Raw genomic sequence first — 16,252 nt, 5'->3', positions numbered from 1 at the left:
AGTTCTCAGTAGATTGAGAAAACCCAACCTGGACAAGTTGCAGAATTCTTACAGATCCAGCTTCTTACCTCTTGTAATCATCCAAGTAATTCTGTTGTTTTATTGAGAGAATAATAATCTTTGTGAGGACAGAGCTACATGTAACTTTTTATTTTATTTTATTTTTGTCAAATGTACCTTCTATTACTCCTCCTAAAGATCCATATTTAAGGCCTCTGATTTCAATCCTTGAAAAAATTTATGTGTATTCAAGTGAGATTTGGGCTGAGTAGGATTTCTAGCTCCAACCCCAAACCTAAGCCTTTTTTGATATACAGTCAAGAAATCCTTCTACTTAGCAGACATTTGAAGCTAGTTTCTGGGCTCCTTTTGGAGGGAACAAAGTCCATGGGTGAGAACCCTGGCTGGGTCCCCATGGAAGGTGCCGGCTGTAGTGGAGACAACCCATGTCTTCCAGGAGTAGAGCAAGTGGCTGGGCAGTCAGGCTTCTACTCAGCGTGATGGTGTGGGGGCTAGAAGCACACATTTCAGGGAGCCCTGCAGTTATCCAGGCTTTGAAGGATTCCTGAATGGAGATGTTTGTGGTGTCCGGGAAGTGTGCTAGCAAGGAGGATGACTGTATGTATATTGGATGACAGACCTGAGGCCAAAAATGAACATTTAGATGAAATGAACGTTGGAGTGAAGGAGTTAAGCAAAGATCATCTGTATCTGCATCCAGATTTCTGTACCTGTAAAACTGGTTTTGTTATTAAGAATAAAACAAAACAAAACAAAACAAAACATGTGCTTCCCTAAAGTTTAGCCACCCGTATATCGCTCCAGCCAATGAACATGCAAGTATCCATTGATCATATTATTTCTTCAGTATTGTCCCTCACTGATAGTGGTGATTGACGTGAATTATGTATTTCTGATAATTCTTTTCTTCTAAAAATGTAGCCTGAAACTTGTATATTGCTTAATGTTTAACATTTCTCAACTGTTTTGGAATTGATGTTTATGTGTTTACAAATATTTACTTAATCAAAGAATTTAAAGCATTTTAGGACATGGAAAAGTAAAAGAGCCCAGACATGTAAGACTATATTTGTGTGGTGACATCTTTTTAATTAAAATTTTTTTTTAATTTTTAAATGATTATGTATTTTGAGAGAGAGAGAGAGAGAGAGAGAGAGCATGATGACGGTGGGGCAGAGAGAGGGAGGGAGAAAGAGAAATTATCCCAAACAGTCTCCATGCTGCCAGCACAGAGCCAGATGTGGGGCTTGACTACACAAACTGTGAGATCATGACTTGAGCCCAAACCAAGAGTTGGACGCTTAACCAGTTGAGCCACCCAGGTGCTCTGGTGAAATTCATTTTAAATGTCTGGAAAAGGTAAAATTATAGGGATAAGATACAGATCATTGGTTGCCTGGGGTAGGGGTTGGTAGCAAGGAGTGTCTTCAAACAGGCACAAGGGATTTTTTGGGGTGTGGGGTAACAGAAGTGTTCTAAAACTGGATTGTGGTAATGGTCACACAATTGTATAAATTTGCTAAATATTCTCAAACTATATACTTAAAATAGGTGAGTTTCATGTCATGTAAATTATACCTCAATAAAGTTGTTTTTAAAAATTAAGAGGGGCACCTGGGTGGCTCATTTGTTTGAACGTCCAACTTTTTTTTTTTTTTAATATTTATTTTGAGAGAGGGCGCGCGAGCGCAAGCGAGTGCGGGGGAGGGGCAGACAGAGAGGGAGACACAGAAGCTGAAGCAGGCTCCAGGCTCTGAGCTGTCAGCATAGAGCCTGACCCAGGGCCTGAACTCACAAACCACGAGATCATGACTTGAGCCAAAGTTGGATACTTGATGGACTGAGCCACCCAGGCAGCCCATGAGTGTCTACCTCTTGATTTTAGCTCGGGTCATGATCCCAGAGTTGTGAGATAAAGCCTGTGTCAGGCTCTGCACCCCCTATATTCCTCTCCCCTCCTCGCATGTGCTCTGTCTCTCTAAAAAAACAAAAATAAAATAAATGGGAAAAAAAAGAGTCTAGGCAAGCTGCTGGTGCTGAGATTCAGTCACCACCAGTTTTTTAGTTATGGGCACCTCTACATTGCTTTCTCATGGAACTTTTATTGTATCCAAGAGGAACAAGATTAATGGTGAAATGTTATGAATACATTGAAATATTGCTGGTATGTAAGGAATTAAGCTTGCCAGAGCAGATGCTACCTTCAGCTGGAGGAAGGAAAATTCTCTTGGCTCACATGGAATGGTTTATTGGTAACCCCACTCTTTGTTTTAGAATAGTTTGAGGCTTAAGGTATGAAATCTTATGGTGAGTGTGGCGGACTCCAAAAATGCAATAAACCATGCCTCCCAGTGTAGCCCCTCTGCTTAAATCTGGGCTGGCCCTACAACTTACTTTTGACCAATAAAATGCTTCAGAAATGATGTTAAGTCTAGATAAAAAGAAGTATTACAGTTTCTGCTATGGTGTCTTGGAACATAAACCCTGGGTGAAGCCAGGCACCATGAAGGATGTCTGATTTCCCTGAGCCGTCCATATTGTGAGGAAGCCTAAGCTAACCACCATAAGAGGGAGGGAGAGGGAAACAGACAGATAGACACCGAGGCTGAGAAAGAAGATTGGCGAGCCCCCAGCTGTTCCAGTTATGCTAGCCCAGGCTCTGAATATGAGGGAAAAAAAACATTTTATTTATTTATTTAAAAAATTTTTTAATGATTATTTATTTTTGAGAGAGAGAGAGCGAGAGAGAGCGCAAGCACAAGCGGGGGAGGGGCAGAGAGTGAGGGAGACACAGAATTGGAAGCAGGCTCCAGGCTCTGAGCTGTCAGCACAGAGCCTGACGCAGGGCTTGAACTCACGAACCACGAGATCATGACATGAACTGAAGTCAGACACTCAACCAACTGAGCCACCCAGGTGCCCCAAGAAAGCATTTTAGACATCCAGCTGAGCTAATCTTTCAGTTCACTCCAGTCTAACTGATATCTGTCTGACCATGTGAGAGATGACAAATGAGAGCTACCCAGATGGGCCTGGCTAACCCAGTTTGTGTGTGAAGACACTATGTTTTGGAGTGCTTTGTTACACAGCAGTAGATAATCTAACTGAGAACAGGGTAAGGAAGGACTTTAAAAGTTGTGCTTTGATTTTTCCAGTTTAAAACATAATAACCTTAGTAGTGAGGCCAAGGAACTTTATAGAGTTCTCTTAATTGTTAGCCATCTTTTCTTTGAAGCTTTGTGTGACACAGAGGCTCTTTCTATTTTGAATAATTTTCAGGGACTGCAGACAGAGTGGCATTGTAACAAAGGTGTTTCAGGTGGGCTATGAGCCACCAAATACAGTGTCTTCTGAAGACAATGTTGAAAATATTCTCAAAGATTCTTCAAAGCAGGCAAGTAATGAACCTGTAGCACTTTCAGATAGTCACCATATTCTTGGTTCCTCCTTTCTCAGAGATCCCATCTTCTTTTTCATTTCGTACCCTATGCTCACATGTCCTTATAATTGAGGTCAGTAGTGGCCATTGCAGAGTGATTTCCCACCCGTTGGTCAGTCCATCCTGCACGTGTTTCATCCTGCACATTAGACATTCCTACCCAGCATCACGGCCCATGCTCCAGTGTCTTCATTGATTCCCCACTTACCTATTGATGAAAGCAGAAACCTTTAGCCTGGTATCCCAAGTGATCAGTTTCTGTCTTCAGTAATCCTTTATTGCTCTGTGACTCCCCTGTATATATGGCAGCCAAACTAGACTCTGTATGTTGTGTGCTATCATTGCTGTCCTAGCATCCAGGCCTTCTCCTTTTGTATAGTGCTTTCAATATGTGATTACTTTGCTTGTTGTCTGTCTTCTTCATGCGGCGTAAATTCCAAGGTGGCAGAGAGCATGACTGCCATACTCATTGCCTTCCATAGAGGTGGGCAGGAGAAGGCAGTGAGTGTACATTTGTTGAACAGATACATCAGACTAGTAGAAACCATCTGTGACCAAAGCCTCACCTCTTTAGAGAGTGAACTAGACTTATCTACAAGGATGTTTGAAACTTCAGTCCCTGGGCTGTGGGGATCGGTGAGATAGATCCAAGAGCCAGAGGATGGGCTAACCCATGGTAAGGCAACCAGCCAACAAGTCTCAGTCATGGAGGTCTTGATGGGGATGACTGGAAGTTCGTGAGGGAGTCCCTTCAGCCCAAGGATGGACCAGAGCCCATAGAGGTGGTTGTGGGAGCAGAGCAGTGGGTGAAGGTATAGTGTGGGGTTCAAGTGTGATCAGATCAGAGATCTACCGTGGGCAGGGGCATCCAGCAGAGGCTGAGCCTACATGCATTAGCAGGGGCTCAGGCTTGAACAAGCCATAACCGGCTGCATCTAGGAGAAGAAAGTTCATGGAGAATAGTATAAGGATTGTGTATGAGCAGGTATTGTACTTAAGTCCTACCTTGGTCTGACCCCACCCTTTATTTGCTTCCTGGATCTGGTGGTCCCTTTGTTATTCCCCAGACTGCCATGATTGTAACATCCTGCCTTCATGTCCTGCTGTTGGCCGCTGTTCCTGGCTGTTTGACTGCTGGTCCCTACCAACCAGACATGCTGCCAGCCAAGGGCCCAGATACAAAGCTGTGTGTTTTCAGAGTAAAGTGAAACAGAGGTTACTATGTAAAAAACTACTGTAAACCCTTCCCAGCAAGAAGTACATACCATGACACTGTCTCCACCTGGCAATTTTTAATTTTCACATTCTAAATGGGTGTGATGAAGTGACTGACATAAATTCTCTTCATTCCTAGGAATTGAAAAATGGGTTTGTTGGGTCAAAACTACGGAATAAATGTAAGAATGCTGAAAATAAACAGGGTTGGAATGTTAATCTTAGAAAGTCTCCAAGTATGACATGGCAGGATGAAGGTAAGGTTTAGAATTGTAAACCACCAAACAGGTTCACTGCTGGTTTTCTTGTGTGAAGAAGGGTTAGAATAAGAAATACTGGAATAGAAAAGTAAGCTATAATCTGAGTCTTAGTGCTGTCCTCACTAACAGTTTAAGCATTGAGGAGGGCACCTGTTGGGATGAGCACTGGGTGTTGTATGGAAACCATTCTGACAATAAATTTCATATTAAAATAAAAAAAAGACCAAGAGGGATAATCAAGGAGTCCAACAAAGTGAGATTTGTCGACCCATTGCAACAAGGGATACCACACTTCAGAGGAATCATGGGGCATCTCACCAAATAAAGGAAAAGACACAGTTATAAGGTTAGGGGGGCAGGTGGAGTTTGGGAAGCAGAATTTTGACAGACTTGAAGCAAAGCAGGGCCTGGTGTAAAGTGCTCACCATCAAGTATGTATTGTAAAGGGAACCAGGGTTTTGTTCACCTTGGAAACTGAAAATAAATGTGGAATGTTGTATTCAGAGACCCTTCTCTGATGCTCTACACCAAGGTTGGAAATTGAGGCTGCTTCTCTGTGTCCGAGTGACTTATGTCCTCCAGGCAAGAGTCGGAGGTTTGATTCTTGCTGATATGATTTCAATCAGCAAAGTTTCTGATTATCTCTGGTTTCAGAGCACAAGGTTTCTCAGCAAGTAAGAAACAATAGCTACTCAAAAAGGGGGGGAGGCTGTTATGACATTTTACATCTGCAGTGTGTCTTTGGGAGAAACAGTGTTTCCTGCTAACGTTGGCATTGGATTTGTCTATTTTCTCAGCTTGATGTGGAATGTTGTAGAATGTAGCAGGGAAGATTTTTATTTTCTGAGTCCAGGCTAATTTTTTCTTTCCTAGTGCTAGTTCACTGAGTGGAGGCTTCTTTATATAGTCACTACGTCTAGTGAAAGATGTGATGACAGTGGTCACTTAGAAGGTTTCCAACTATAAAGATGTATTTGCATGATTACATATATAATTACAGATGTCCACAGAATGATTTTTTTTTTAATAATTGTAGACCTTGAGGTAGGTGAAAGAACTGACTCTAAAACATGGAAAGATCTTCGTTTCTCAGAGAGTCCACTGGAAATCCCACCTTACCATGAAGAATCAGGTTCTAGACCACCCACCCGCCAGTCTCAGGTAACCTCTAAAGAAAATCTTTATGGTACTAAATACCTCCTATATTCTTAATCTTCCCATGAAATACTTTTAAGACAGTGTACCCCAGCCTTCTCACCATGTGTCAGGCACCGTTTCAGTTCTGGGAATACTGCGTTGGACAAGAAAGGCCACTGTACTTGGGAGCTTACATTGTATTGGGGGTGGAGGTAGGCAGATAATAAACATGTAAGTCATCAAACAAAAATTTTTAAATAGTGACAAATGTCATGAAAAAGATAAAGCGGGGGTAATGGGATAGAGCAGTGGTTCTCAAAGTGTGGCCCCACATACCAGTAGCATCAGCATCACATGGAAGTTTATTAGAAATACAGATGCTCGGGCCCCAGCCCAGATTTTTGAATCAGAGATTCTGAGGCTGGGCCCAGTGTCTGTTTTAATTGGTCCTTCTTCTGATGCATACTGAAGTTTGAAAACCCGTGGGATAGAGAATGACCACAGAGGAAGAACAAGAGTGGTTCTAATTTGGGGTGACAAATTTGAATTGAACCTCCTTAAATTTGAATTGAACCTTCTGAATAGAATTGAATTGATGTTCGAATTCAAGATGAACAGAAGCCAGCCCTGCAAAGATCTTGGCAGCAGTAACAATAGCAAAGTGAGGGAGTACCAGGAGGTTGGTGTGGATGGAGCATGGTGAGCAAGGCAGGAGATGAGGTGGGAAAGGTAGGCTGGGGCGAGAGCACAGACCCCTGTGGTTCTCAACACAGCTGTATAGTAGAGTCATCTGAGGGGCTTCAAACCAATCCCAAGAACCCAACCTCAGAAAAAGTTGTTTTTAATGTTTATTTATTTTTGAGTTTTGAGGGAGAGAGAGAAAGAGAGAGAGAGAGATTTTCTTTGTGTATGACTATTTGGATTACCTTGCCCACCTAGAGTTGTTTCAAGGAAAAGATAGAGTAAGACAATATGTGAAGATTCCAACATTTAGAATCTCCTAAAAACAGAAACTCTTTCTGGACACATTACAAATTATTATGCTCACGTGAGACTGTCTTCTGAAAACAGTTATGATTGCATTTTGTCATATACCACTCATTCTTCAAAATGATATTTTTCTGTCTAAAAATCAGTATTATACACTATAATGGCTACAGTGGTGAGCATTGCTCACAGGTGTTGAGCGTAAATTAGTCCATTTGGTAACCAAGGAACCATTCTTCCAGAAGACTGGGAAAGGGTGATCGTCTATTGCAGGGATAGTTGTTCTTTTGTTTACTAAGGTTTCCATGAAGGCCTTAGTAGGTCTGTGGTCCTCGGCCTGGACTTTGTGGCCCTCCAAGAAATATGGTGGGTGGGCAGATAGAGTTGTTACAAGGAAAAGATAGAGTAAGACAATTTGTGAAGACTCCAACATTTAGAATCCTCTAAAAAAATAGGAACATTAGAGACACATTTGGGGACTTTGACTAGAATTCAGAGGTGCAAGGGGGCCAGAAAAGGACAACGAAATATTTATCTTCCACTCTTTTTATTCCTATTGGTATGAGACTCTTGTCAACATTCCAGCTGAATCCCATCTGAACCATACTTCAGCGAACATCAGAATTAATGATACTGGTGGATATTATAACATGTCAGCAACCACCAGGAAGACAAGATGTCTCTGAACTAAGCACTGACCTGGGGGGTGCCATCAGGGGCTAGACAGCAGAGTAAATGCATGGTACAGCCTGGGTGGGAGAGAAATGACAGCCTACACTAGGCTTCAGTTTCGGGGCATAAGAGTTGGGGGTTCTCTAGCAACGTGGAATGCCCCAGTCAGTTAGTGGGTTATCTGTACTCAGCTCCGGCCAACTATTGACAAGAAGGCCTATGGGCTCAGTGTTGCCACATCTTGATTTTACAAGAAAAGCCAGAAACCTGCCTGTTTATGTGTAAATATTAACAATTAAATCAAAATTTGAAACATTGTGGACCAGTATATCTGGGTCAAATGGAACTCAACGGCAGGCCAGATTTAGCCAGTAGACCACCACTTTGTGACACCTGGTCTATGCCACGTTGGACCTGACACGAAAGCAACTCAAGACCTCTGACCACTCCCTATTGCCTACAGCACAAGTTCTAGCTTCCTAAGCTCTGCATGCAGGTATTGTGGTAGACAGAGACCCTACTGGGGTCAGATAGGCTGAGGTACCTGAGACAGTTCACATTCTGTTGATGCGACCTCAAGCAAGTGACTCAACCTTTCTGAGCCTCAGTATCTTCATCTCAAAAATGGGGATTATATGTGCCTCTTTGTGTGAGGCACTGAGATGGGACACAGTATTGTTTCTCTCATATTTGGGCCAAAATGCGTGACTGAATCCCATCAGGAGGAAACATCAGACAAAACCAAATTGAAGGAGATTCTACAAATTAAATTCAAACATGTCAAGGTCATGAAAAGTAAGGACAGACTGAGGAACAATTGCAGATTAAAGGAGACAAAAGACACATGACCACTAAATGCAAAGCCTGACACGGGACTGGATCCTAAACCAGGAAAAAAATAAATATATAGCTGTGAAGGACGTCATTGGCACAAACAATGACATTTGAGTAAAGATCTGGGGATTAGATCACAGTACTGGGTAGCTGTTAACTTTTCTGGTTTTGATAATTGCATTGCTGCGTGAGAGGACATCATTGTTCTTAGGATGTGCACACTGAAGAATGTAGGGGAAAAGGGGCATCGTAACTGCCGTCCATTCTCACATGGTTCAGAGAGAGATAGAGAAGGGAAGTGCACCGGGCAAAATGTTAATGTGAAAAACTGGTCAAGCTGGGTATGCAGGAGTTATTTGTACTCTCCCTGTACTTCTTCTGTAAGTTTGAAATTATTAAGGAATTATTGAAATTGAAATTGAGTTTCAAAAGAAACTTACAAACATTTAAAACATGGGGAAAATGCTACCCACCTCATAAGGTCATTGTGAAATGTTAAGGAGATAATGGCCACATAATGTCGTTTTAGTTGTGTCAGACGCTCCTTAAGTGATAGCTTCTCCCCTCCACATTCCTCCTCCAGCCCCTCAGACTTCCAAACCATGTCAAATGGCTGAGCCCCGAATGGGCTGAACACTGCCCTGCCACTGTGCCTTTGCAAATGGGTTTCTTCTGCTTGGGATTCCCATTGTCCTTGTGTCCATTTGACGAACCTTTCTTTACTCCCCAGGCCCAGCTCAGATGTTAGCACCCTGGGAGGCCCTTCTCCCCTGGAGCAAGTGTGATTATGTCCTCTAGGGTCCCATGGGACTCCACACACACACACACACACACACACACACACACACACACTACACTGAACCTACAGTGTTTCAGTATTTTGTGTATATTCCAGTTCAGGTCCTGGAGGGTAGGTACCATGTAATATTTTTTTCCCCCCTTCTGTGTCAAACACAGTACCTGTTATAAAGTGAATGCTCAGATAAGAATATATCAAAATGATTTCAATGTTTTTGGATAATAGCAGACAGTTGCTGCATATGTTCTTTTAGGTGACTACTTTGAGTTTCCTAAGGATCTCAAAGATTTTTGAGAAAAATGGAGGTCAATTTAGGTTTTTAAATTCTAAACTCTGGTTTGTCTGATGGTTAATTCAGATATCTTTTCTTATAAACTCTTGTTTTTAATGAAATATACATACCTAATTGTAATAGCACTTTGATATTTTTAATGTCAGGTACTTGGGGTAATCAGTACTTAATGTTTTTTCTGTCATGGTTTTTAAAAGATGGGTGCTGGATATGATAAGACAGCCCATTAGAATGAATTTTTAATGAAATTTTACTATACCATAGCTTTTACCATGATTTTATATGTATCCTTAATTGTAGTTCCCTAGTTTTGCACACATAACTGGCCGGAAGAGTTTGACAAGCACAGAGATCATGAGAATTCAAAGACAGACAGACTTTCTCAAGTAAGTGTCACATTTTCTTTACTATTTCTTAAATCCTACTGAGACATATTGTCAAAAAAATGTAAGGATGAGACATAAGAATGGTGTTTGCTCACCCAACTGTCCTTCATTACATTTTACAAAATGTTTTTTTTTAGAGAAAGAAAGCATGAGTGGGGGAGGAGCAGAGAGAAAGGGAGAGAGAGAGAATCCCAAGCAGGCTCCACACTGTCAGTGCGGAGCCCAAAGCAGGACCTGAACCCTCCAACTGTGAGATCATGAGCCAAAGTCAGATGCTTAACTGACTGAGTCATCCAGATGCCCCAAAAGTTTTACAAATTTTAAGTGTATTGATATACAATAAAATTGCACTTCTTTAAAAAGTACAGTTGATCGCTATGTATATCACAGCATTACGTACAATAGCCAAGATATGGAAGCAACCTAAGTGTCCATCAATAGGCGAATGGATAGAGAAGATGTATTATATTTATACAATGGAATATTATTCAGCCATAAAAAAGAATGAGATCTTGCCATTTGCAACAGTGTGGATGGAGCTAAAGAATATAATGCTAAGTGAAATAAGTCAGTCAGAGAAAGACAAATACTATATGATTTCACTCATTTGTAGAATCTAAAAAACAAACCAGTGAATAAACAAAGAAAAGAATCAAACTTATAAATTCAGAGAACAAACTGATGGTTGCCAGAGGGGAGGGAGTTAGAAGGATGGGCAAAATTGGGGAAAGAGGAATGGGAGATACAGGCTTCTAGTTATGGAATGAATAGGTCGCAGGAATAAAAGCATAGGGAATATAGTTAATGGTAATAGTGTTGCATGGTGACAGATGGTAGCTATCCTTGTGGTGAGCATAGCATAACATAGAAAGAAGTTGGATCAGTAGGTTGTACAACTGAAACTAATTTAACATTGTGTGGCAACTATACTCAAAAAACATTTTTTTAATTCCTCATTTTGCAAAAAGAAACAGTACAATTGACATATGCATATAACCTTGAAACTACCACCATAATCAAGAAGATGAACAAGTCCATCACCTCTAAAAGTTTCCTGCACTGTACCTTTTGGAAGTCTCTCCCTTATGCTCCTCCCTATCCTAAGGCAACTTATTGATCTGCTTCTTATCACTGTAGCTTAGTTTGTATTTGGTTCTGTCCGTAAGTGGAATAATTCAGTATGTGCTCTTTTTTGCCAGGCTTCTTTCATTTTCCTAATCATTTTGAAATTCACCCATGTTGCTGCATGTTTCAAATGTTTATTTCTTTTGACTGCGGAGTCGTATCCCGTTATATGGATACATCACAATCAGTTTATTCAGCTGTCTATTGATGGACATTTGGGTTGTTTCCAGATTGGGACTATTACAGATAAAGCTGCTGGGAAAATTTGTATATAAATCATCATATGCACATAATAGTTTAATTTCCCTTAGGTACATACCTGGAATGAAATGGCCAGGTCATATGATAGGTATATGTCTAATTTTTTAAGAAACTGCCAAACTGTTTTCCAAAGAAGGTGCACCATTTTACATTCCCTCCAGTGGTGTGTGAGAATCCCACTTTCTCTACATCCTTACCAATGCTTTAATTTTTATGTTTAGCCATTCTAGTGAGATGGTCTTTGTGGATTTCATGTGCATTTCCCTAGTGACTAATGATTTTGAGCGCCTTTAAAAGTGCTTACTTGCCATCGGTACACCTTCTTTGGGAAAGTGACCGTTCAAACATTTTACCCTTTTCAAAGATTGAGTTCTATATCTCATTATTGAGTTGTACATGTTCTCTTTTGTTAATATATGTTTTACAAATATTTTCTCCCAGTTTGGCTTGTTATTTGCTTAAGAAAGTTTTTTTTTTTCCGAAGCACTTGTTTTTATTTTTTATGAAATCCAGTGTATTTATTTTTCTCTTATACTTTATGTTCATTTTGACATATTTAAGAAGTCTTTCTCAAACCCATGACATATTTCACTTACAATATTTTATTTTATGTTTTCTTCTAGAAGTTTTATCGCTATTTAGGTCCATGATCCATGTTTGATTATGGTGTGAGTTTATTCCAGCACCATTTGTTGAAAGCAATTGTCCTTTCCTCACTGATTACATTTGGAATATTTAAAACCAATTGATATTTGTGTGGATCTGTTTCTGGACTCTGTATTCTGATTCACTGATGTTTGTTTATATTTACTACCATACTGCTTTGATTACCATAGCTTTATAATAAATCTTGAAGCTAAGTATTATGAATTCTCCAACTGTGTTCTTTTACAAAAATGTTTTGGTTATTCTAGGCACTTTGCATTTTCAAATAAGTTTTAAAATCAGCTTCTCAACATCTACAAAATGTATGCTAGAGTTTTGATTTGGATTGCATTTAATTTATATATTAATTTAAGAAAAATTGATTTTGTTAACAATTTTGAGTCTTTAAAGTCCAGGAAAATCGTGTATCTTACTGTTTAGGGCTTTCTTAACATCCTTCAACTATGTTTTGTAATTTTTTTTTAATGTTTCTTTTCTTGTCTTTTTTCTTTTTTTATATATGTGGGTTTTTTTAATGTTTTATTTATTTTTGAGAGAGAGAGAGAGAGAGAGAGCACAAGAGCACAAGTGGGGGAGGGGCAGACAGAGAGGGGGACAGAGGATCCAAAGTGGGCTCTGTGCTGACAACGGTGAGCCTGATGTGGGGCTCAAACTCACGACCATGAGATTATGACCTGAGCCTAAGTCGGACGCTCAACGAGCTGAGCCACCCAGGTGCCCCTGTGTTGTGTAGTTTTCATTGCTCAGGTTTTACATATCTTCTGTCAAATTGATTTCTGAGCATTTCATGTTTTTTTGATGCTGTTGTAAATGGTATTGCTTTTAAAATGTAAATTTCTGATAACTCATTGCTGGAATATAAAGTTGATTTTTATGTAGTGTTCTTATAAATTCATTTATTCTTTCAGCTTTTTTTGGTAGAGTCCATAGAATTATCTACCTAGGTGATCAGGTCACCTGCAAATAAAGGCAATTGTTTTACTTCTTCATTTCCTTTATGGATATATACCTTCCTTCCTCCCTCCCTCCTTCCCTTCCTCTTTCTTTCTTTTTTTCTTTTCTTTTCTTTTCTTTTCTTTCTTTCTTTCTTTCTTTCTTTCTTTCTTTCTTTCTTTCTTTCTATATAAATTGATTTATTTAAAAGTTACAAAAGAACACAATAAAATAGAGATTATCCTTAGAATTATGAATGCTTTGTTAATATCAGGTAGGATTAGAGGGAAGGAAATGGTATTGGGTGGGGGGTACACCTGACTAGTTCTAGAGCTTTAGATGCCTTAGTTACACTGCAGTTGATTGCATATTCATTCAGCCATTACACACTAGGTTATAGTGGTTGGGTGGCCAATAATTTATCTACAGGGAACTCCTACACAAATTAGATCCATCTAGGCCTCCTCAGTGCTGTCCCCCTCTACTCCTCAGGATCCTAAAGCCACCTGGATGATAACATTCCTTATTCATATATTCTTTGCTCCTCTAGGGTGCTGGGCAAGCTGAGAGCAGTCTGCTCTCTGCCGCTGGAACATATACAGATCCCTTTTCTTTCTTTTTCTTGGCTTGTTATTTTGGCCAGAACATCCCAGTAAACTTGGAATAGAAGTGATGAGAGTGGTTATTCTGCCTTATTCCTGAACCTAGGGAGAAAACACTCCATTTCTCAATATTAAATGTGATATCGGCTGTAGATTTTTTTGTTGCCCTTCCAGACTGAGGAAATTTTCTCCTATTCCTAGCTTGCTGAAAGTTTTGTTTTGTTTTTAAATCAGGACTGGATGTTAGATTTTTGTCTAAAGCATTTTCTCCACCTATTAAAGTGATCATGTGGTTTTTCTTTTTGTGTTAGTGTGGTAAATTACAAAGATTGATTTTTAAGGTTTAAATCCACCATGCATTCCTGAGTTAAATCTCACTTCAAGTATTATCTATTTTATATAATGTTTAATTTGATTTGCTAAAATATAAAGAATTTTTGCATGTATGTGCATGAGGGATATTGGTCTGTAGTTTCCGTGTCTTTCTGTCTGATTTTAGTGTCAGGGTAATGCTGGGTTCATCAAATGAGTTGGGAAGTAGTCTCTCTTTTTTAATTTTCTGAGTTTGTGTAGAATTGGTATTATTTCTTTCTTAGGTGTTTGGTAGGATACACCACTGAAGGCACTGGGGTCCAGAGTTTTCTTTTAAGGAAGATTTTAAACTACACAATTTATTTGACAGATATAAGTCTGTTTAGGTTTATCTATTTCTTTTCAAGTGAACCTTGAGTTTCATTTGCTCCTCTTTTTCTGATTTCTTTAATGTAGGCAATGAAGTCTTTTATTTGAAGCCTTTCTTCTTTCTAATATAGGCCTTTAGGACTCTGCATTTCCCTGAGTACTGCTTTAGCTCCTAATGTTGGTATGTTGTGTTTTCATTTGGTTTCAGTGTAAACCTTTCTAAAAACTATCCTGGTGGTTTCTTTTTTGACCCATGGGTTATTTGAAAGTATTTTATTACATTTCCAAATATTTGGGAGATTTTCCTTATATAGTCTGGTATTTATCTCAAATTTAATTCCTTTTTTGGTCAGAGAGCATATATTGTATGATTGGATTGGTTAATGCTCCATGTTTATTTGATGTGTACTTTGCTAAAGTGAGTATTCTATAAATGTGAATTAGGTTAAATTGGTTGATAGTATTATTTAACTCTTCTCTACCTTCACTGAGTTTTCTGTCTATTGCTTAGTCAATGATTGAGAAATCTATGACTATAATTATGAATTTGTCTACTTATCCTTGCTTTCTATCAGATTTTGCTTCATATACTTTGAAGCATTATTATTATTATGTGTAAACCTTTTGGATTCTTAGGTTCTCTTAATCATGAAGTAAACTTCTTTAACCTTGGTGATACTCTTTGCTCAGAAATCTACTTTGCCTGATGTCACCGTAGCCACTTCCTGCTTTCTTCTGATTAGTATTTGCATGGTATATCTTTTTTTATCCTTTTACTTACAACCTATTTGTTTTTCCTTATTTACAGGTTTTAAAAAAATGTTTATTTAGGGGCGCCTGGATGAGAGAGAGAGGGAGGGGGAGAGAGAGAGGGAGAGAGAGAGTGAGTGCAAGCAGGGGAGGGGTAGAGTGAGGGGGACAGAGGATCCGAAGCAGGCTCTGTGCTGACAGCTTCCACACTGACAGCAGTGAGCCCGATGCGAGGACTTGAACTCACGGACTGCGAGCTTATGACCTGAGCCAAAGTCAGATGCTTAACTGATTGAGCCACCCAGGCACCCCTACAAATTTTTTTTAAGCAGCATCTAGTTAGGTCTTGCTTTTTAAGAAACCTCATAATATCTGCATTTTAATTGGGATGTTAAGAGTATATTTATTCTGACTATTGATATGTTTGAATTTAAATCAACCATCATGCTATTTGTTTTATGTTTGTCTTATCTGTTCTCTGTTGCTCTTTCCTTTTTTTCTGCCATCTTTTGGATTAATTGGGTATGTTTCATGATTCCATTTTATTTTATACACTTTGTTAGCTTATTAGCTATAACTTTTTTTTTTTTTTTAGTGGCTGCTTTTGGATTTATAATACATATTTTTAACACATCACAGTCTATCCTCAAGTGTCATTATGCCACTTCATATATAGCATAAGAACCTTACGATAGTATGCCTCCAGGAACTGAGTAATAGTAGCCTTTGTGCTATTGTGGTCCTTTATCTTACTTCTACAAATATGATCCCCACAATACATTATTACTTTTATTTGCTATAATCAATTTTTGAGGCCCTTTATACTTTTGTTGTGGTAAAGTATACATAAATAAAATCTGCCATTTTAACAATTTTTTAAATGTTTATTTATTTTGAGAGAGAGAAAGAGTGCATGCATGTGCGCTTGTGCACGTGAGCGGGGGAAGGGCAGAGAGAAGGAGAGAGAGAATCCCAGGCAGGCTCCATGCTGTCAGCACAGAGCCTGATGTGGGTCTTGATTTCATGAACTGTGAGATCATGACCTGAGCCAAAATCAAGAGTCGGTCACTTAACTGACTGAGCCACCCAGGAGCACCCTCATTTTAACAAATTTTAAGTGTACAATTCAGTGGCATTAAGTACATTCACAATGTTGTGCAACCATCACCACTATCCATTTCCAGAACTTTTT

The 16,252-nt window shown here is 39.4% G+C and overlaps 1 protein-coding gene across 2 annotated transcripts in view; it reads left to right on the top strand.

The window, feature by feature from the left end:
* Positions 1-16,252, top strand: part of DZANK1 (double zinc ribbon and ankyrin repeat domains 1) — a 72,596-nt gene that overhangs the window by 12,265 nt on the left and 44,079 nt on the right. For both annotated transcript variants that reach the window (XM_043602964.1, XM_043602963.1), the window contains exons 5-8: positions 3,301-3,415; positions 4,815-4,932; positions 5,972-6,096; positions 9,957-10,042. In XM_043602964.1, coding sequence (XP_043458899.1) covers positions 3,301-3,415; positions 4,815-4,932; positions 5,972-6,096; positions 9,957-10,042 — 444 coding nt within the window. The remainder of the gene's footprint in view (positions 1-3,300; positions 3,416-4,814; positions 4,933-5,971; positions 6,097-9,956; positions 10,043-16,252) is intronic.

Source organism: Prionailurus bengalensis, chromosome A3 (assembly GCF_016509475.1).
Source record: "Prionailurus bengalensis isolate Pbe53 chromosome A3, Fcat_Pben_1.1_paternal_pri, whole genome shotgun sequence".
Taxonomy (NCBI): Eukaryota; Metazoa; Chordata; class Mammalia; order Carnivora; family Felidae; genus Prionailurus; species Prionailurus bengalensis.
The sequence above is the reverse complement of the archived record's forward strand: the minus strand, read 5'-3'. Positions and strand labels throughout refer to the sequence as shown.